This window comes from Hevea brasiliensis, chromosome 8 (assembly GCF_030052815.1).
Source record: "Hevea brasiliensis isolate MT/VB/25A 57/8 chromosome 8, ASM3005281v1, whole genome shotgun sequence".
Taxonomy (NCBI): Eukaryota; Viridiplantae; Streptophyta; class Magnoliopsida; order Malpighiales; family Euphorbiaceae; genus Hevea; species Hevea brasiliensis.
Window position 1 is genome coordinate 98,451,045 of NC_079500.1, and position 23,257 is coordinate 98,474,301.

General features: G+C 32.2%; 1 protein-coding gene, 1 long non-coding RNA gene and 1 pseudogene across 2 annotated transcripts; 1 reads left to right on the top strand and 2 right to left on the bottom strand.

Annotated features, from left to right (window-relative positions):
- Window positions 1-2,269: 2,269 nt before the first annotated feature.
- Window positions 2,270-4,118, bottom strand: LOC110672136 (7-deoxyloganetic acid glucosyltransferase). The gene is made up of 2 exons (XM_021834826.2): window positions 3,472-4,118; window positions 2,270-3,369 (listed from the first exon to the last, which is right to left on the bottom strand). Exons 1-2 carry the CDS (start codon window positions 3,962-3,964, stop codon window positions 2,396-2,398), a joined length of 1,467 nt encoding a protein of 488 aa, XP_021690518.1. The 5' UTR covers window positions 3,965-4,118; the 3' UTR covers window positions 2,270-2,395.
- Window positions 4,119-5,940: 1,822 nt separating this feature from the next.
- Window positions 5,941-7,230, top strand: LOC131182553 (uncharacterized). Its single transcript, XR_009150821.1, has 2 exons — window positions 5,941-6,347; window positions 6,627-7,230. It is a non-coding gene; the product is annotated as an uncharacterized LOC131182553 (long non-coding RNA).
- Window positions 7,231-21,237: 14,007 nt separating this feature from the next.
- LOC110649703 (7-deoxyloganetic acid glucosyltransferase-like) lies at window positions 21,238-23,035 on the bottom strand (annotated as a pseudogene).
- Between the last annotated feature and the right edge of the window lie 222 nt (window positions 23,036-23,257).

A 23,257-nucleotide genomic window follows, 5' to 3' on the forward strand; every position in this document is an offset into this window, starting at 1 on the left:
ATTAAAATTAATTTAACAATTTAAATTAACATACTAATAAAATAAATTATTCACATTAATTCTTCAAAATTATAAGTTGATAAATAAACCTTTATTTTCTTTGAAATTGTCAAATGTTAATAATTGTTAATTATTTTATATTAATATAATATAAATTAAATATGTTTGAAAAATCTTTATATTCATATTTATATATTAATTTTAAAATATTTTAATTTATATATTTAAAAATAATTCTTAACAATATTTTCAATAATAATAGGTCTTCACGACATGATAAAAAAAAAATTAATAAACTCTTTATCACATGATAATGAGTGCAAGTAGTGGAGAGTTCCAACTTGAATTGTGAAGTTTTGATTGAGTTTAAATTCCAACTGAGACCCAATAAAATTTCTTTCCAAATGGACTAAATGGCAAGAGCTTTGAGTTTGAAGGATGCGAGACAAATGATCCTTTCCTTGATCATGACTACTACTCACTACTCATGTGAGGTAAGTGATGAGCTCACCTGCATTAACATATATATATATAAGCTCATCACTTACCTCACCTCACATGAGTATATATATATATATATAAATTTAAATTTTGATAATATTTAATTTAATGAAAGTTTAATATAATAATAATAATTAATAAATTATATAATAAAAATAATATTTTTATTATAAAAGAATTAATACCAGAAAAAATCCTATAATTTTATTAAGTTAGTCTTATTTATTTCGCGGCATGATAAGGATTGCAAGTGATGGAAAGTTTGACTTATTCAGATTTACAAGTTCTTTGTGCTCATTTTCCTTGTTAAGTTCTATGTATCTTTATACTCGATTCATTTTAAATTTAAAATATAATATATAATAAAATTTATGTGAATAGATAAAAATTTAAATGTTTATATCTTAAATCGTAATGAAAGCATAATATTATTGTTGGGTCTTGTTATCATGCGACTAGTGACGAATATAACATTTAAATTTAGGAGAATTAACGATAAATAAAAAGTATTTTATATTTAAATTTAAAGGCATAAATATAAAAATTAAATTTATAAGGTATTTGACTTAACTTATAAAAACTAGCTTACAGATAATGAAAATTTTAAATTATCAAATCTTTGGTTAAAGTAAATATAAGTTATTAATATGTTTGATAAAAAATAGTTTATAAACATATTTATTATTAAAATTGTTAGAAAGATATTAAATAAAAGTATCATGATAAAATACTTGGATAAAATTAAAATATCTTATAAGCACTAAAATAAAAAATTAATTCTCATTTTTTTCCAATTTATAAACTTAAAAAATATTATAAATAAATAGATAAGCTTATTTTTAAAATATATAAATTGATTTAACCAGCTTAAATACTAAGAAAAATATCATTTTAATTGTTTTCTAATGTGTTTAATCTATTCACAATTTATATAAGGTATTAATTTTTTATTTTAATTGAATCAATAAAAAAACTTATTAATTTTTTTAGAATGTGAGTTATTTATTTTTTATTTAATTAAATTAATAAATAAATATAATTATTTTAAATTTTTGTAAAAAAAATTTCAAATTAAAATTAATTAAAAATATGCTCACATTCAACCTACACCCCACTAAAAATTAAAATTTTAGGGCTGCCAGCTTCCTTGGATCCTTCATTGCATGCTATGCAAAGATTTACTTTCTATAAAAAAAAAAATAATAATAATACTGCTTGTCTCGACAATTCCATAATGTTTATTTATTTTTTATTTTTTAAGTTTAAGATTGATGATTAATAAAAATTGACTCTTACTATAGAAAAAAGATACTAATCCTAGTTAAAAGTAAGGTGAAAGAAAAATAAATAAAGAAAGAATGTAAAATAATTTTTATTTTTTCTTATTATTTATTTTTACTAAACCGAAGAGAGAATAAAAAAGTTAAATAGAAGTAAATTTTATTTTATAATAAAATTACAAAATTATTCTTTTATTTAAGTTCTCTTAATTTATAATAAATAGGATATCTTTATTTTACACTCTTTATTTTACTTTCCCTTTGAAATAATTTTTCTAACATAGTGTAAGATTGCATATTTTGTAAAGTAATATAATAATATAATATTTTAATTCATAATTTTATACTACATTTACAATTTGTATTCTATTTCTATAAATTATAATTTTATATTTAATTTTTAAACTTCAAAATTTGAATGTTATGAGCCAAATTGCAAACGTGGCACTTGGTATCACTCATCTCACATATTTTTCACAAGCACTTGGTAGGCACAAATTATTGGAAATTTATTTTTAATACCCATTCGCATACATTTTCTAAATGCATGATTACCACACTTACGTTTGTAATGAAGAAAATGACGCATACAGTTGCATCTATACATCACTTAATTATGACAAGTTATCCTTGTAAGTATCACTACTATATGCCTTCATGTTCATCAACCTTATATCCGCGATCAGACGGTTCAGACAAGAAGAAGAAGATCCACCTTCTGATACACTTTTTCTTGCTAACTCTGCCATCCTAGCTGTTGATTTCACAAACTCCTCCCTCTTATCCACCATTAGATCATTCACCATCTTCTCCACAACCCCTCTATCACACACATCCTTCATGTCCAATCCCAGCTTCCAGACCTCACTCACAAATCTGCTATTCACTTGCTGATCACCAAAGTAAGGCCAGCAAATCATAGGCACACCAGCTTCCATACTCTCCAAAGTAGAGTTCCATCCACTGTGTGTCAAGAACCCACCAATTGCCTTGTGTGCCAAAACCTCTTCCTGGGGTGCCCATTTGACGATGTATCCTTTTTCCTTTTCTCCCTCCTGAAGCTGCTCAGGAATTTCTCCAAGATTATCACCATCTTGGTTAATAACAGATTCAGGCCTTATAACCCACAAGAACTTCTTTTTGCTATTAACAAGACCGTGCCAGAATTCCATGAGCTGCTCTCTAGTCATAATTGTAATGCTACCAAAGCTTACATAGAGTACAGATTGCGATGGCTGGTTATCCAGCCATGTGATGCAGGTCCTGTCAACTTCCCAAAGACTGTTCGAGGATGAATACGATTCTTGCTTTTCGATGCTTCTTAGTTTTGTTTTCAGATGCTCGTGGAGAGGTCCGATTGTGTAGATTTTAGGGTAGCGAATGCGTATTTGGGAAAGTATTGGTCCTTCTAGCTCTTCAAAGGTGTTGATGATAAGTGCTTGGCATTGTCGTATCTCTTTGGTGATGACGAAGAGATTAGGGTCTGATATGTCGCTAACTTGGCAAAAACCTCCTGGAAGATCTCGGCATCGGAGAAACGTTTCCATTCCTGGTACTTTTGTGATAAACCTGTCCATGTCTTCTTTTCCTTTCAGTTTCAGGAGATTGGATTGGACTCGTTAGTAATACAACTGAATGGAATAAAGAGATCATTAAGAGAAGGATGATATGTATATAATAGTAGGAATACCTTTGATAGGAAGTTGATGAGCAGCAACAACGTCAGGAATAGAAAAGAATGTCCAGAAGGAGCAAGCACTGATGCAGTGCATCTGAATAGCAGGAATTCCAACCTCAACCGCAACATCATAGACAAATCCCATCACCCCATCTCCTATGATATATTTAACTGCTGGGTTACTCTCAATCACCATCTTCTTGAAAATTGGCTTGCTCTTCACTTCCATTTCCTGAAGTAACTTTCTCACCCAGTCGACCGGTCGAGGATCTTCTGCCTGACAACCTGGTATGGTTTTGAATTGGAATCCATAATATTTGGAAAAACGAGCTTCAACATCTGTATGACGAACTAGACGTTCATGGATATCCTGGAAATTTATGAAGGTAATCTTAAAGCCAGCAAGGCATAAAAGCTCTGCCAGCTTGAGTATGGAGTTCACATGGCCTTGGCCTGGGCCAGGAAAGATGAGTATATGGGGAGAAAGAATTGGCCCTTGTTCCATTTTCAAGAATTAAAAACACCAATCGAAACCCAATAGAAAAGAAAAGAAAAGATTTTTTTTAACGAAGGACTGGAAAAACCACCAAAAGAAAGTTTCTTCTCATCTTCTTATCAATCCAAATCGACAAGAAGACACTAACCCTTTTTTTTTTTTTTTTTCAACAAGAGAACACTAACTTTGAATTATTGTAACTGACAACGTCACGTGAAATGCATTACTATATTTTATATATAATAATAATAATAATAAATTATAATATTTTTTATTAAATTATATTTTTATTAAAATTATGTGTTATATATAATAATAATTTAATTATAAATTTAAATGTAATATAATAAAAAAAATAATATAATAATAAATTTTAAAAATATAAATGGATGAAGATGTTTAAAAATTAAATAAAATTAATAAAAAATATAAACTAGCTAATTAAATTGAATTTATTTAAACTTTATTATTTTATTTTTTTAAACAAAAAATTTGATTTACTTATATTATATTTTTTTATAATTTAAAATAATATTAATTTTCATAATAAAATTACATAACTAGATTAATGAGAAAGAAAGTTATTTATAAAATAAAATAATTTTTAAAATGTATTTTATAGTTTAGTGCATTATCATAATAATATTTTTATTATCATTATATTGATATTTTAAAATTTTATATTATCATATTGTTTAATAAAAATAGTTATGAAACCTATTTAATATATTTAATAAGTATTTTCATTTTTTTTAAAATAATAGATATAATAACTTGATTTTTTAAAAAAATAAAATTTAATGGTATTTTAATATTATCTAATTAATTTGTAATTTTATAATATTTTTATTCGTACATCATTTAAATGTTTATTTAACCAGTGTTCTCCTAGTTAAGTTATTATTATTATTATTATTATTATTATTATTATTATTATTATTATTATAAGCTTTATCATTTGATTAATATATATTTATATTATTATCACTAATTTAATTATATTGTGATGTTAGTTTAATAAATATAATGTTGATTATAATAGTAGTTAATAAGAAAAGAAAAGATAAGAAAAGTGATGGGAGATGGGGCTTATGATGGGACTTGTAATCAGAATTTTGAAAAAAAAATGAAAAATAAAAAAATGTGATAGGTTTCTCCCCTTCCCCCCCCCCCCCCCTCCCCCAACCTTCTTTCTCTCTCCTATCTCTCACTTCTTCCTCTCTCTTTCTTTCTTCTGAGGTGAACCACCACCTACCGCTGGCGACACCCTCAAACAATGACACTACTTCCAACGACCACCAATGAGCCATGAATGGAGGCTAGGACCACTAGAAGTGGCAGCAAACGAGGAATGAGAGAGAAAGATGCACGCTTGAAGGTAAGAGCTTTCCGATGTGATTCTAGGCCATCTACCGTCGAATGGACGCGATTTTGGTAGCGTTGGAATCCTTGTTTCATGAGCTTTCCTCTAGGACCAATTTTGCATCAAATGATGGTCGGAGGAAAAAGTTATAAAGGAGAGTAGTTTTGAGTTTTTCACACTTTTCGGCTAGGTCCCTGCCAATTAGTGACTGGAATGGATGATCAGGCCTAGAAATCTTCATCTAATCTTCTCAAGCTTCAATTTGACACCAACCGCACCTTGATCAGAGGTCGGATTGAGAAGATACTCATTGGATGGCATATACTAAATTGGTTGATATCGAGCGATCAGAGTAGAGTTTTGATAAACTATTTGCGAATCTATCACTAGCAGCTAATGGGCATCTCGGATATGTAGTTGGATCAACGATAGCTCATCGGTGCTTGGGACTGACTTTCCAGCATGATCCAGACACTCGACAATCCATCTTAGATAATAGTCAATATTACAGTCATTTCTAGCATTTTCAAACTTTTTGGATGTGTTCCAAGTAGTAAAATTTACAAAGGTAATCCCAAACTCAAGTTGTATAGTTTTTACCTTAGTTAAGTTGACTGAATAATCTGTAAAATATTCCTAGGTTAATGAAATTAAGTAAAATAAATTTATTTAATACAAGGATGATGCATATCACTTTTAGGAATATTTTTAGAATTTTAGGGACCCGAACTAGAGATTGAAAATCTAGATTTAGATTTGGTTTCTTGTAGGCCTTGATGGGTATTATCAGTGTGTTATGGGCCTAAGGCCAATTTTGGTTATTGTTGATGTTGTTTCTTGGGTTTTCTTGCAGGAGATCAGATCTAGTTATAAGAGAGACTCTACCAAAATTTAGGCAAGAACCTAGGATTAATTATTACTTCTTTATTTTAAAGTTTATTTTTTTATCAGTCAATTGATAGAGGTCAGTGTGTTTGTATAGGTGATCGGTGCCGACCAGTGATGCATACATTTTATATCATTATTTAGGTATAATTTTGCAACTAATTTACCTTTGTTTATAGCTTTTATATATTAGCCTTTATTTAGTTAATTTTACATTTTCATACTTTTTAGTTTAATTTATAGAATTTATTTATTTTATAGGTTAAAATTTGGATAATTTTGGTGATAATTTTGATCATAGCAGACATTTGGAAGAAATCAAAGCTGAATTACAAAGTTTTAAAGAGAAAAATTTGAAGTTGAGTTTTAAAGAAATAGAGAGTTGAACAACTTATGACTTAGCTTGTATAACTTCTGTCGCAGGTTGTATCGTAGTTAGAAATGAAGTTTTTTCTCAGGCCAAAAGTTACACAAGCGAGGACACAATCTCATTTAGCCTTTGTGGATGCACCTGATGAATCTCAGAATTGTCCAAAAAGTTACACAACTTGTAACACAATGCGCAACACAACCCAATTTAGCTTGTGTCGTTTTAATGAAAAAAATGCTGACGTGGCATTTTCTCTTCTTTGACCTAATACATCATATTTTCTAGAATCTTTTATCTTTTTAACCTATTCTAGGGCAGACCCCTAAAGGATATATCTCTTTCTTACCCTAAGGCGAAAAGAAGGACAATTTTGCTAGAGAGAAAAGGAGAGAGAGGAGCATCCTTAGATCTTTTCTACAGCAGCTAAAAGGAGGTCTTCTCCAATGTTACAGTAGTAGATTTTTCACCATTTTATTGACTTTTTCTTTCCCTTAGCTTAATTTTTCTTTTCTTCTTTATTTCTCTACTTGGGTTTATCTTGAAACCATGTTTAGTGAGTAGAACTTTGAGATTCTAGAGATGAGTATGTAAATATTGTCTTGCAATGTGGTTTTTGAACTGATTTAGCTATTTAAATGAGATTTGCTGTATTTTTTATTTATTGCTTACGAGCTTATTGTCTTGCTTGATGAAGGGTCCTTATTAAGTTAAGTCTTAATCCTTTACAAATGGACTGAAAAGTGATTGCTGGGATAAATAATATTACAATAAACTTGCTTTTTTTTTTGGTGTTAAATGGGTTTTTATCAGGTTTTAAATACCTAATTAAGAGGACTTTTAGAGATTAAGAGGACTTTTAGAATCAATTAGAGTTTTAAATGGGTTTTTATCAGGTTTGAAATACCGTGAAAATATGGTTTGATTTGATGAAAACCAATTTTGAAATGCTTGAGAAATATTTCAAAAAACTAAGAATTGATTTCCTTCAAAATTGCAAATCTCATGTATTTGACTAAATTAGAGATAAATCACATACAAGCAATATTCAAAAGCTCTATCTGTAGAATTACTTTAATTTTATTGAAGTTAGGTTTAAATCATCCCAAATTCGTAATTAGTAATTTTAGTTTAAATTTTAGTCATCTATTTTAATTAGTTTAATTAATTGTTTAATTTAGCTTAAATTCTTCAAATATCAATTTTAATTTTAAATTTCATTTTTAATATCTTTAAATTTTTGTATTCTAATTAGCTTATTCCTTTATTTTCAATTTAAGCACAATTCCCTATGGGAATAATATTTTTAAATTTATACTACAGTGACTCGTGCACTTGCAGAAGCTATTTTACGGCACATCAAGTTTTTGGTGTCGTTACTAGGGAATTGTTTATTTTAAATTGGATTTTAATTGTCTTAAGTTGATTAGAATTTTTATTTTCTTTTATTTTCATTGTTGTTCTTTACGTTATTCAGGTACTTTGATTGTTTATAAGATGGTCAAAAAGCACAAGTGATACTCAATTGTTATTCAACCCTAAAATTGAAAAATTTTATCGAGCCAACAAAAAGGAATCTAAGAGAAGAAAGGAAGCAAGAGGAGAAAATTGAAAACATGGAGAATCCAAATAGAGCTAATGATTTAAACAATAGAGGAAATGAATAGAATAGGCAGAATGAAGTTATTAATCAGAATGATCCTCAAAGAAGGTCCATGCTAGATTATGTTTTTCCTAGATGTGCAGATGTGAGAGATATCAGACCTATCATTTAAAGACTAGTCTCATTTAGATGGTCTAGAATTCACAATCTAGGGGCAGCCCACTTGAAAATCCCCATTCTCATTTGAAGAAGTTTCTAATAATATGTGGCACTCAAACACAACCTGGAGTTCCAGATGAAGTGATTCGTCTGACCTTATTCCCATTCTCTCTTCGAAACTTAGTATTGGAGTGGTATGACATACTTTCACAAGCTACTATTGCTACTTGGGAGTAGCTATCTCAATCTTTTCTATCACAGTTTTTCCCACCTGGGAAGACCACTCATTTGAGGAATTTGATGGTAGCTTTCAGACCAAAGGATGATGAAACTTTGTATGAATTTTGAATGAGATTGAAGGAGCTTGAAAGGCAATGTCCTCGTCATGAAATACCCAAATGGATGATTGTTTAGAATTTCTACACCAGAGTTACTCCAGCCATAAGAAATACAATTGATTCACAAGTAGGAGGAGATTTCATGGAAATGATAAGTGAAGAATGCTATGATCTGTTAGAGAAGATTGCTCATAATACCCATTTGCGGGGAAATCCTAGAGCAATTGAGCCAAAGAAGGCTAGGATCTATGAACTTGACTCAATAAGTTACATGAATGCAAGACATGATCAGTTGACTCAGCTGCTTAGTGATTTTTGCACAAAGGCAATAATTTCAACTCCTACAACTATGCAACAAGTTGCCTACACAGATGAAACCCAAAGTTGTGGAGTTAACTATTCTTCTTATGGTGATGATTTCTTGTAAGAATAAGCTGCTTATGCAGGAGGCTATCAACAGAAACCTATGAGAAATTCTTATTCTAATGTGAACAACTCAACATGGAGACTACAAGTAACTTTTGGCCAACAAGGTTAAAGCTCAAACTATTCTCATAACCAGCAGTATATGTAACAGAATCGACCTCAATTTCAGCCACAATTTTAGCCCACATGGTAGCCACCTCCTAGATATCAATTAAGGGCACAATAACCTCTTCCGCCTCCTAAACCTAGGCCAACACTGGAAACCATGATGGAAAAATTTTTTACTAAACAAAGCAAGGTGAATAACAAATTGAAGGAAGAAATGTAACACATAAGACAAACCATGGATTAGCTGCAAGCTCATAACCGCATGTTGGAGAATCAATTGGCTCAACAAGCAAGCTCATCAGGAACTAAATCTTATGGCAAACTACATAGCCAACCACAAAACCCCATGACAAATGTAAGGTGGTGACCTTGAGAAGTGGTAAGAAAGTTGGGTAAGAGAGTGAAAAAAAGAAAGTAGAAAAGAGAGCACAAAAGAAGAAAAACCAGTTGAGAGCAAGAAAAATGAAAAAGAAAAGGAGAGCTAAAGTGAGCAAGATGAGGGAGAGAAGCCATACATTCCACCTGAAACTTATAAACCCACCTTTCCCTACCTTTAAAGATTCATCAAGTAGAAACTAGACAAATAATTTGGCAAATTCCTTAAGGAGCTAAAGAAGTTGTATATCAATGTCCCCTTCACTGACCCCTTCACTGAGACATTATCCCAAATGCCAAGTTATGCTAAGTTTTTGAAGGAAATTCTTACTAATAAATGAAGGCTGGAGGATTGTGATATCATCAACTTGAGAGAGCAATGCAGTGCTATAACTCAAAATAATTTACCTTCCAAATTTAAGGATTCGGGTGAAGGGGTGGAAGCGTGATTATTGGGCATTAGAACCTTGAATTTCAAAAATTATTTCTAAGGTTACATGCACCATACCAAGTGTCTTATGATCCTAATCAATTTCCAATATCCAATTGCATACCAAAACATATTGTAGCATGCATTAAAATTTTATTTGCCATTAAAGATTATGAATTAACATTTAATTCAATTAAACCCTAACTAAAATAGGGATTTTTACGTACTAACCTCTTGATGCACAATCGATGCAATCTTAGGATGTTCTTAGAATCCCAAATATTGTCCCTCTAGTTTGTCCACCATAAACACACACCAAGATAGCAATGGCAGCCCCTAGATTGGCTTCTCAAGCCTTGTCAACCAATTATAAGATGGGGTTTATGCTTTGTGAAGGTTGTATGAATGTATTGGGTGTTAGAAACACTTTCTAGTAATTTAATTCAAGAGGAAATCTTAGTTTTTCTCTTGAATCAATTGAGAAATCGAAGAGGAGAGGAAGAGAGCATATTGCCGTCCAACCTAAGAGAAAAAGAGAGAGGTGTCTGATTTTTCTTTATAACCTTTCTTTATATACTTAGGTCAAACCCTAACTCCCTTGCCACATGACATCACTAGATCCGATCTTGTTATTATTTGATTTAATCCTATGAAGCCAAGTATCAAGCTCCATTTAAATCATGACATGTGGTCTTCCATCATACGAAGACAAGTGGCAAGATCATATGGTGCCATGTGTCACCATCTCGTAGTGCCACATGTCACCATGTGAAAAGACCAATTTGCCCTTACTTTTTCATTTGAGTTCTCAACCCAAAATTATAATTTCTCCTCTTTAAATTAATTTATATCAAATATAAATTAATTAATTAATTAATCTCCATTAATTAATTTTTCATAATTAAATTCATATTTAATCAAATTAAATATAAATTTAATTTATACTATACATCCAATAACCTAGATTTGGTTTCAAGTCATGCTAAGGACTTTGCAATCTTATTGCAAACCAAACCTCTTTAATTAATTAATTAAACTCTTTAATTAATCAATTAAATCATATTTTAAATGGTGATTAGCTTGTGTAGATGTGTGACTTACTAGGCTCATTACTTATTAGCAATGAGAAATGATATTAACTCTTAATATCATTAGAACTCTTTCTTACGGTAAATGATTTCTCTAAATTATTTCAGGCATCTCATAAACCATGGTTGACACCTAGCATAGTATGCCATGGCCACCCAATCAGTAATAAGGAATATCTTAAATGAACCTTTAATCATATGTTACTATGCACTAGAATCTCTCCATTACAAAATCCCAATTCTAGCTGGAGTCATAGTTAGTGTCAAACTCCATTTGTTATGAATATTATGGTCTCTTTTAATTCCAGTTCTTGATTTATTAGATTTTCTTATCAGAAACTCTTTTCTGACTAAATCTGTCTGTCCTGGTCAAGAACTTGAAACATCAAGAATAATTAAATGAACATAGGATTTTAGCCCTATTTACTTAGGGTAACGGATTCCATCTTGATCAATACCTATCTCCATATATAACTAGTAGGAGCCAATACATGCCCATATACCCATACATAGTACAAGTATAAAAGCAATATTAAACTCAAACCACCTATATACAAGATAATTGTGTTATCTCAGGTCTAAAGATTATATGCACTGATATGATATATGACAATGCATTGACAAGAGTAAACTCCATGTGCTTGTCATATGCGTCACTGGTTCGGCCTACTCATCATGTATAAGTGCATATCATGTTTGTTATGTGGCATGAGACTCACCACTCAATCTTATTTATATCTCATATAAATACCTTGAGAACAAATATGATTATAATCTTTCTGGATAAGTCATGTCCTTTGTGAAGTATCCTCGATTGTGAACCAATTTATGATACTTTATGCTAGAAATACTGTCACTCATATTCTTAACAACTTAATAATAGAATTTCTAACAAAACATCAATGGACCTTTTTTATTATACATAAATATATTATGTAAATAGAAAAGTGAAATTACATTTTATTAATAAGATATGTACAAGATATATACAAAATGATATGCTTTAGGGCATACTACTAACACCGGGTGTATTTTCCATTCCTTGTCATATAGGTGATAATTGTATGGAAAATGCCTTATGTGACCTTGGAGCCAGTGTCAGCCTAATACTACTTTCAATATATGAGAAGCTGAATGTGGGAGAGTTAAAGCCCACCAATATGTATCTATCATTGGCTGACCATTCAATTAAGTATCCAAAAAGCATCCTAGAAAATGTGCTTATCAAGGTTGGAAAATTCTACATTCCAATGGATTTTGTCATTTTAGACATGGAAGAAGACACAAAAATTCCTGTCTCGTTGGGAAGACCATTTTTTTCCACAACTGGTGCTTTAAATGATGTAAAGGGTGAGAAATTGACACTTATAGTGGGAGATGATCAAATAATATTCAACATCAATCCAGCCATGAAGAAGAAACATAAAGAGGTTGAGTTTTGTTTGCGAATAGACATCATAGATGAGATTATTCAAGAGCATTTTAGAAAAAACTATCCACAAGACCCCTTAAAAATTGCCTAGTCCATGGTGGGAGCATTGATGATGAAAACCCTAACATAACTGCTTTCGCACAACACTTGGAGAGCTCACCACCACACCCTGAAGCTCCAATTTTTTAGCTTGAAGAAGTGTAAACTTTGGAAATTAATCCACCATTATTAAAGATAAATGATGCGCTAAAGGTAGATCTTAAACCTCTTCCTTCCAACCTTGGGTATGTTTTTCTTGGACCTAATGAAACATATCTTGTCATAATTAATCCTTCTTTGATTGATATTGAGATTAACAAATTGTTGAGTAAGAGAATATAGGACAGTTTTGGGCTATACGATTGATGATATAAAGGGAATTAACCCAACAGTTTGTATGCATAAGATTTTTCTGGAGCCAAATAGTAACTTTCTATTGAACACCAAAGAAGATTGAATCCTACAATGATGGATGTTGTCAAAAAGGAAATTCTAAAATTACTTACTGGGATTACCATCAAGCCTAGATTAATGCCTTTTTAATCCAAAACTCTAATTTAACTCATACCTGGCTCTTCTTCTTCAACACTGTCTCTACTTTTCACTTCTCTAGATGGTATGCCCAATGGTGGCATGGATGGGAGCCACACCTGAAATCTTACCTTCTGAGATTTATCAAGGGTACACCACTTTTAAAGCCAGATATGTCCCTCTGCCAGAAGAAGACTTATTTCACCTGTTAACTCTTTTTGCTTCAAAGTTTTTTGTTCCTTGGGTTCTCGCCTGGAAATATAGTTTTAAACCTGAACAACTTATTCAAGGCCCTATTCTGATCCGAAGATTCAAGGTCAAATGGTGGTCTAAGTTTTAAAAAACTAAAAAGGCCTCCTTAGCAATTGTGGAAAAATGGCTTCTAAAGCAATTTGAGAATCGTCAAAAGCAACTTCCCTCTACTTCAACTTCAACTTTTCTTACACATAAATCTCATGCAAGTACTCTACTTGCCCAAGTTAGAAAGGAGGAAGAATATTTCACTATAATGAACCAACTATTATCAAGCAAGACAGATTATTCTACAACTTCCAGCAAAGCCAGCACCTCATCAGAAGCAGTCAGTCTTGGAAACGACAATGAAGATGACTGTTTTGGCATTTTCTCCACTTTAAAGCACTCCTGAATCATGACATGAACACATGAGTTTTTGCTTTCGGTAGACTTTACTTATTTTCACTTTGACAAAGCTACAGGAAAGGACATTTTTCAACAGACTTTATTTAACTTCTCCACTTCACATGGCTACAGAGAAATTCACTTTCACTTCACATGGCTACAGAAAAGTTCACTTTCGGCTAACAACTTTTCACATGTGTAATAGTAACTTCCAATTATTGTAAAGCACCCTCCTTCACCTATAAAAGGAGAGGTTGGGCTCAAGACTTAGGCATAATTTTTCCATAAGAGTTTTCCTTTATCAAGTTCTAGTTTTCTCATCTCTCTCTCATCCGACATCCTTTTCTTTGTATTCATACCCTTTTAACTTTAAATTCTATCTCCATATATAAGTAAGTTTCAAGTTTTAATCAAAGTATCTTTTCAAAAAATTTTATTCTTTATTTATTAGTGGCTAGTTCTACCGCCCATGTTTTATGTTTTAATTCATTTATATTATGTGCTTTAACTTATCTGTTTTGTCACATATTATCTGTGCTTTAATCGTTATTTTGCTTCATCATCATATTGTCTGTTGATCTTTCTTCTTCTTCTTTATATTAATTCCTAATTATGTTTGTTATCCCTTCGATCCGGCCGTTTATTAGTGTGTGTGTGTGTGTGTGTATATATATATATATATATATATTCTCGTTAGTCATTATACAATGCGTTCTTAACTATTAATAATAACTATTAGTTATATTAAATAATTAGTCATTTTATTGTCATAATATATGAATTATTTATTATTTTATTTTAATAATATAATTTAAAATATATTTTTATATATCTTATAATATATTAAATTTTATTATTAATAAAATTTGTAATTAATTATAATTTTATTAAATTATTAATAAATAAATAAATTGATTAATATATTATTTTTTATTATTGTTAATTAGTTGACAAGTCATATATTAATATAATGATAACGGTAAACAAAATAAAGGAGTTTGAAGTAATAAATATAAAAAAAATTTTAAATAATTTTTAAAATTTTTATTGAATAAATATTGTTTTATATATATATTATGATAAATATAATATTTGAAATTATAAAATTAAGAATTTTAAAATTTTTAAAAGATGTAGTAAAAAGTGCTTTAAATTTTTTTTTATCGAATAAAATTTTAATTGTTGAAATTTAAAAATATTAAAACAAAAGGTGATATTTAATATAATAAGTTATTCTTTATTTAGTTATGTGGCAACCAAACATACTGTTGTAAGTTATTCATGTGAAGCCACCTGCCCTTCTCTACAGCCATTTGGCCATCTCTCAAATGCCATAAGATTAAACTTGCAAGAACGTGCTAGGACTAGATTTAAACAGAACTTGGACATGCGACACCTAGTTCATGATAAACGAGCTCACGTCCATGGTCAAGATTATCTTAGAATAATGCAGATAATGGAAATTCTTGAAAGAACAAGACTCTTCCCTTCAACCTTATATATATTTTACTCAGGTTCATTTTCATCAAGAAAACAAGAAAAGCAGCAAAAATCTCAAATTCAACCCAAAAGATTTTCTTGGTAATCCAGGGAGTCCATCAACAATGGCACTAAGCCTTGGGGAACGAAGGAGCAATGTCTTCGACCCCCTGGCCTCTAGACTTCTGGGACCCATTTGAGGGTTTCCCTCTCTTCACTGGAGCTGTGGCCAATGCGGATTAGTCCTGTGTTCTAATTCGGAGATTTGGGAAATGGATAAAATCCAGGCCCATCCCATCTTTTATTGTTATCACCCAAATTGGAAAGGAGAAGGGTGAATATTGCTTGCATTCAGGAGACTAAATGGGTAGGAGAGAAAAGTAAGGAAGTGGGTAATTCAGGGTACAAACTGTGGTTTACCGGAAAGGAGAGAAACAAGAACGGAGTGGGTATAATCATAGACAGGACATTGAAAGATGCAGTAATAGCTGTGAAAAGAGTAGGAGATAGAATTATACTAGTAAAGCTAGTACTAGAATGAGAAACAATAAATATAGTTAGTGATTATGCCCCACAAATAGGACTAGACAGTGAGAGTAAACAAAGGTTTTGGGAAGATATGGATGATTTAATGCAAAGCATACCGAATGAAGAGAATGTTTTCATTGGTGGAGATTTGAATGGGCATGTAGGAAGTGATAGACAAGGTTATGAGAATGTTCATGGAGGTTTTGGTTTTGGCAGTAGAAATGAGGAGGGAAAAAGCATCATGGATTTTGCTATGGCATATGACCTAATACTAGTAAATACCTACTTTATAAAAAGAGAGTCACATTTAATGACTTTTAAAAGTGGACAACATAGAAGCCAAATCGACTTCCTCTTAACTAGGAAGACAAATAGAGCTCTATGCAAGGATTGTAAGGTCATTCCAGGAGAGGCTTTAACAAGTCAACATCGGTTGGTGGTCTTGGATGTCAAGTTTAGGAACAATTCAAGTAAGGTCAGAAGAAATAGTGTAGCTCGAACAAAGTGGTGGGAGTTCAAAGGAGTAAAGCAAGTGAAGTTCAAAAATGAGCTTCTCGAGTTCGAAGTATGGAAGCTGGATACGGAGGCCAATGATATGTGGATACAGATGGCATCAAAAATTAGAGAAGTAGCTAGAAAAGTACTTGGAGAGTCTAAAGGACATGGACCACCCTCAAAAGAGAGATGGTGGTGGAATGAGGAAGTACAAAAGGCAGTGAAGAGAAAAAGGAAATGGTATAAGAAATTACCTAAATGTGATAATAATGAGGCATATGAACAGTACAAGATAGCAAAGAAAGAGGCAAAAAAGGCAGTTAGTCAAGCAAGAGCACAGGCCTTTGAAAAGTTATATGAGAAACTTGGAATTAAAGAAGGGGAGAAAGATATTTATAGATTAGCAAGGAGGAGAGAAAGGAAATGTCGAGATCTCAATCAAGTTAGGTGCATTAAGGATAAAGAAGGAAAAGTGTTGGTGAAAGATGAGGATATTAAAGAAAGATGGAGAAATTATTTTAATGATCTCTTTAATAATAGTCAAAATGGTAATAGCGTGAATATAGATTATGGAACAATAGAAAAGAATGTGAATTATAATAGAAAGATTAGATCTTTAGAAGTAAAAGAAGCACTTAAGAGAATGAAAGTGGGTAAAGCCTGTGGACCCGATGAAATACCAATTGAAGTGTGGAAGTATTTGGGAGATATGGGAGCGGCATGGTTAACTAAATTATTTAATAAGATTCTAAACTCAAAGAAAATGCCTGATGAATGGAGGAAGAGTATTTTAGTACCTATTTTTAAAAATAAAGGAGACATACAGAGTTGCTCAAACTATAGGGGAATTAAACTCATGAGCCATACTATGAAGTTGTGGGAGAGAGTTGTGGAGCATCGATTACGTCATGATACTTCTATCTCTCTCAATCAATTTGGTTTCATGCCCAGTCGTTCAATTATGAAAGCGATCTTTCTCATTAGAAGCTTGATGGAGAAATATAGAGATATGAAGAAAGATCTACACATGGTTTTTATTGATTTGGAGAAGGCTTATGATAGTGTTCCAAGAGAGGTCTTATGGAATGTGTTAGAACAAAAGAGGGTATCTATTAGGTACAAACAAGTATTGAAAGATATGTATGAAGGAGCAACTACTATTGTGCACACAGTGGGAGGGGACACAAGAGATTTTCCGATCTCAATTGGATTACACCAAGGATCAGCCATAAGCCCTTACCTTTTTACATTAGTTTTAGATGAACTGACGAAACATATACAAGAGAGTATTCCTTGGTGCATGATGTTTGTGGATGATATTGTTCTGATAGATGAGACATGAGAAGGAGTCAATAGAAAGCTAGAACTTTGGAGAAGTACTCTAGAGTCAAAGGGTTTTAAGTTAAGTAGAACGAAGACAGAATACATGCATTGCAAGTTCAGTGAAGGCCAAACTGGTGATAGGAAAGGAGTTAGTTTGAATGGAGTGATACTGCCCCAAAGTAATCACTTTAAATATCTAGGCTCAGTCCTTCAAGTAGATGGGGGATGTGAGGAGGATGTTAGTCATAGGATTAAAGCCGGATGGTTGAAGTGGAGACGTGCAATGGGAGTTTTATGTGATCGTACGATTCCCAATAAATTGAAAGGAAAATTTTACTGTACAGCCATACGACCGGCTATGTTATATGGTAGTGAGTGTTGGGCACTGAAAGACTCGTATGCATCTAAGATAAGAGTTGCAGAGATGAGAATGTTAAGGTGGATGAGTGGCCATACTAGACTAGATAAAGTCCATAATGAGAGTATTAGAGAAAAGGTAGGAGTGGTGCCAATTGAAGATAAGTTGAGAGAAGGAAGATTGAGGTGGTTTGGTCATGTGAAGCGTAAACATACGGAGGCTCCAGTTAGACAAGTAGAGCACATTAGGTTAGAGGATAGAAAGAAAAAAAGGGGCAGACCTAAATTGACTTGGAGGAGAGTAGTACAACATGACCTAGAAGCATTACACATTTCTGAGGATTTAACCCAAAATCGTTCAGAGTGGAGAAAGCGAATCCATATAGCCGACCCCAAATTTTTGGGATAAAGGCTTAGTTGAGTTGAGTTGAGTTGAATAATAAATATTTATTATTTTTCTAATAAATTATGTATTTTTATTATTTTAAAATAAATAGAAAAATTTAAACAAAAAATGCTCATGCTATACATATTTGAACAGATCTAATCTAACTTAAAATGTTAAGAGATCAAATTCATACACTCATTTTAGGAAAAATGTTAAGTGAGAAATTTTGATATAAAGACATCAAATAAAGCATCAAAAGTTCATATTTTTCTCAAAATGTGGGATTAATATGTAATAAAGCCACCTTTACTAATACATGAGTAGTAGGTGTAACAGCCCAATCCTTCTCCAGTCAGTATTGTCCGCTTTGGCCCATGGGCCTCACGGATTTGTCCCTTGGGAGGTTTCATTCCCAAAAGCGCGCTGACCAGGTGAGGAAGACTCCCACATATATGGCCCAAATCTTTTCTTCCCATTTCCGATGTGGGACATGAAGCTCACTCCATTGCGTAGCTGGTTGAACAAGCACGTCCCAACCCCATCCCTGGGTCGTGACAAGCCCACCAACTTCCGCTTGGTGCGTCCTCGCACCACACACCGTACTAGAGGGAGACCAGCTCTAATACCAAATTGTAACACCCTAGGCAAATCCCACATCGACAAAACACGGGAGAGATGCTGGGTTTATAAGTTGGTGGTTCGTAACCCCTAGTGACGCGTTTTAAAACTGTGAGGGCTTTGGCTCAGAGCGGACAATATCACTAGTGGGCTTTGCCTAGGGTGTTACAGTAGGGGTGGCCACGGTCCGGTTTCGAACCGGAACAGTTTTGGTCAAAATCGGAATCGGTTTCGAACCGGACCAAAACCGTCGTTCTACGGTTTGGTTCAGGTTCATATTTTTTAGAAACTGTGAACCGGCGATTCCGAACCGGATTGAACCGACGGTTCTAAACCGGACCAAACTAGCGATTTAAATACAAAAAAATTCAATAAATACCTCACTCCGCTCCTAATTCATTTATATATATATATATATATATCATTAATTCTCTACACAATTATTCTCTACACTCTCTTTAATTCTCAATATTCTTTCAATTTCTCTCAAATTTTCTAAATAATTATTTTTTACACTCCTTGTAATTTTCAGTACTTTCATAATTCTCCTACTTTATTATTTTATATGCTCACTAAAATTTTTAATGCTATATCAATTACTCTGTTATTATTTTATATATTCAATAAAATTTTCAATACCCTCTATTTTAATTTTTTTTTTCTTTTATATTTTTTTAATTATCAATTATCGTATAATTTTTTAAAAAAGGGCAAGTAATACTCAACTCAACTCAATTCAACTAAGCTTTTATCCCAAAAATTTATTGGGATCGGCTATATGAATTCTCTTTCTCCACTCTAAATGATTTTGGGTTAAATCCTCAGAAATGTGTAATACTTTTAGGTCATGTTGTACTATTCTCCTTCAAGTCAGTTTAGGTTTACCTATTCTTTTCTTTCTATTATCTAACCCAACGTGCTCTACTTGTGCTCTACTTGTCTAACTGGAGCTTTCCTATGTCTACGCTTCACATAACCAAACCACCTCAATCTCACTTCTCTCAACTTATAACTGAAAATTTTGATTTCTCTAAATCCTAAAGGGATACATAGGCAAAATTAAGTTCATGCACCTTTTTCTAATTTTTTTTTTAAAATTAATTTCATCTCTAGTTTTTAATGAGTTCAAATCTTTGCTTATTAAATTTTTCTTAAAAATAAGTTAATTTTATTCTTTTTATTCTTATTTTATTTTGATTAAAAGATTTCTAAGAAAAATTAGAATATTTTTACAAATATAACTTAAATTATAAATCAATAAAATTTTCTTCTAATTTTTTCCTTTAAGTCGCTCTTAAACCGCTCCAAAACTGCTTCCAAACCGTCCTTCAAACCGTCTTGAACTGTCATTTTTTGAACCGTCTTTTAAACCGTTTTAAACCGGGGCTCGAACTGGAACTGGCGGTTTGGGAACCGTCTTCCAAACCGCCCCATGACGGTTTGGTTCAGGTTCATGATTTTATTGAACCTGAACCGGCAGTTCAGGAACCGTAACCGGCGGTTTCTAAACCATGGCCACCCCTAATGAGTAGTTTTATTAACTTGTCTATTAATTCAAAATAGCAACACATTAGAACCCTGAGATGAAAAAAAAATATATATACAATCCGAAATAATCTGATCAATTAACATACATTAAACACTTCTTGACAATCTACTTTTATTATTTTATATAAAAAAATTTTAACAATTTTTTTTAATATATAACAACAAGCAAAGAGAAATTTTATCTTCAATCTTGTTATAAAACAAATAATAAGATCTGAGAATTGGGTAAAAAAAAAAAAGCAAATCAAATAAAGAGATCTCAAAGAGCTTGTAACTTTAATTTCAACAAGTTATTCGACTTTTTCGTTATACCAAAATAAAGGGTGAAAATAAAGAAATACAAAAATCTATACATATTTTAAAGCATGTATATTTTACCTTTTTTTTTCTTTATCATTTCCCATCGTTCTTTTTTATTTCTTTTATAATTTTATTTTAATTTTTTTAATTTCTAAAATATTTTAAATAAATGTTAACATTTTATAATTTAATTATTATTATTTCATTCACTTTTAGAATATTGTTTAATTTAATAATATCTAACTCGACAAATTTTATTATTATTATTATTATTATTATTATTATTATTATTATTATTATTATTATTATTATTATTATTATAAACTCAAAGTTTTATGATTACAATACATGTGTTTTTTAAAAAAAATATGGGAGAGTGCTCAGAGAAGTAATATATTTGAAATATTAGTTTTAATTTTAATGTATAGATTTATTTTAAAAAAAAAATTGGAGTAGGCACAAATTATTGCAAATTTATTTTTAATACCCATTCGCATACATTTTCTAAATGCATGATTACCACACTTACGTTTGTTATGAAGAAAATGATGCATACATTTGCATCTATACATCACTTAATTATGACAAGTTATCCTTGTAAGTATCACTACCATGTGCCTTCATGTTCATCAACCTTATATCCTCGATCAGACGGTTCAGACAACAAGAAGAAGATCCACCTTCTGAGACACTTTTTCTTGCTAACTCTGCCATCCTAGCTGTTGCTTTCACAAACTCCTCCCTCTTATCCACCATTAGATCATTCACCATCTTCTCCACAACCCCTCTATCACACACATCCTTCATGTCCAATCCCAGCTTCAGGACCTCTCTCACAAACCTGCCATTGACTTGCTGATCACCCATGTAAGGCCAACAAATCATGGGCACACCAGCTTCCATACTCTCCAAAGTTGAGTTCCATCCACTGTGTGTCAAGAACCCACCAATTGCCTTATGTGCCAAAACCTCTTCCTGGGGTGCTCATTTGACAATGTATCCTCTTTCCTTTTCTCCCTCCTGAAGCTCCTCAGGAATTTCTCCAAGATTATCACCATCTTGGTTAATAACAGATTCAGGCCTTATAACCCACAAGAACTTCTTTTTGCTATTAACAAGACCGTACCAGAATTCCATGAGCTATTCTCTAGTCATAATTGTAACGCTACCAAAGCTTACATAGAGCACAGATTGCGATGGCTGGTTATCCAGCCATGTGATGCAGGTCCTGTCAACTTGCCAAAGACTGTTCGAGGATGAATACGATTCTTGCTTTTCGATGCTTGTTAGTTTTGTTTTCAGATGCTCATGGAGATGTCCGATTGTATAGATTTTAGGGTAGCGAATGCGTATTTGGGAAAGTATTGGTCCTTCTAGCTCTTCAAACGTGTTGATGATGAGTGCTTGGGATTGTCGTATCTCTTTGGTGATGACGAAGAGAATAGGGTCTGATATGTCGCTAACTAGGCAACCTGCTGGAAGATCCCGGCATCGGAGAAACGCTTCCATTCCTGGTACTTTTGTGATCAACCTGTCCATGTCTTCTTTTCCTTTCAGTTTCAGGAGATAGGACTCGTTAGTAATACAACTGAATGGAATAAAGAGATCATTAAGAAAAGGATTATATATATATATATAGAGAGAGAGAGAGAGAGAGAGAGAGAGAGAGTAGGAATACCTTTGATAGGAAGTTGATGAGCAGCAGCAACGTCAGGAATAGAAAAGAAAGTCCAGAAGGAGCAAGCACTGATGCAATGCATCTGAATAGCACGAATTCCAACCTCAACAGCAACGTCATAGACAAATCCCATCACCCCATCTCCAATGATATGGTTAACTGCTGGATTACTCTCAATCACCATCTTCTTGAAAATTGGCTTGCTCTTCACTTCCATTTCCTGAAATAACTTTCTCACCCAGTCGGCCGGTCGAGGATCTTTTGTCTGACAACCTGGTATGGTTTTGAATTGGAATCCATGATATTTGGAAAAACGAGCTTCAACATCTGCATGACGAGCTAGACGTTCATGGATATCCTGGAAATTTATGAAGGTAATCTTAAAGCCAGCAAGGCATAAAAGCTCTGCAAGCTTGAGTATGGAGTTCACATGGCCTTGTTCTGGGGCAGGAAAAATGAGTATATGGGGAGAAAGAATTGGCCCTCGTTCCATTTTTCAAGTTTTAGCTAGCTAGGCTGCAGATAATAATGTTTGACAGGTAAAAACAAAATGGGTGCAATTCTGATGGTAAGAAAATTGAAAACTCCAATTGAATCCCATAGAAAACAAAAGAAACTTTATATATATATATATATATATATATATATATATATATATATATATAGGCAGAAGTAATTTTTAAGGAAGGAAAAGGAGTACAAAAACCACCAAAAGGAAGTTTCTTCTTATCGATCGAAATGGACAGGACACTAACTTTGAATTAATGTAAGGTAAGTGACAACCTAACATCACTTGCATCACGAT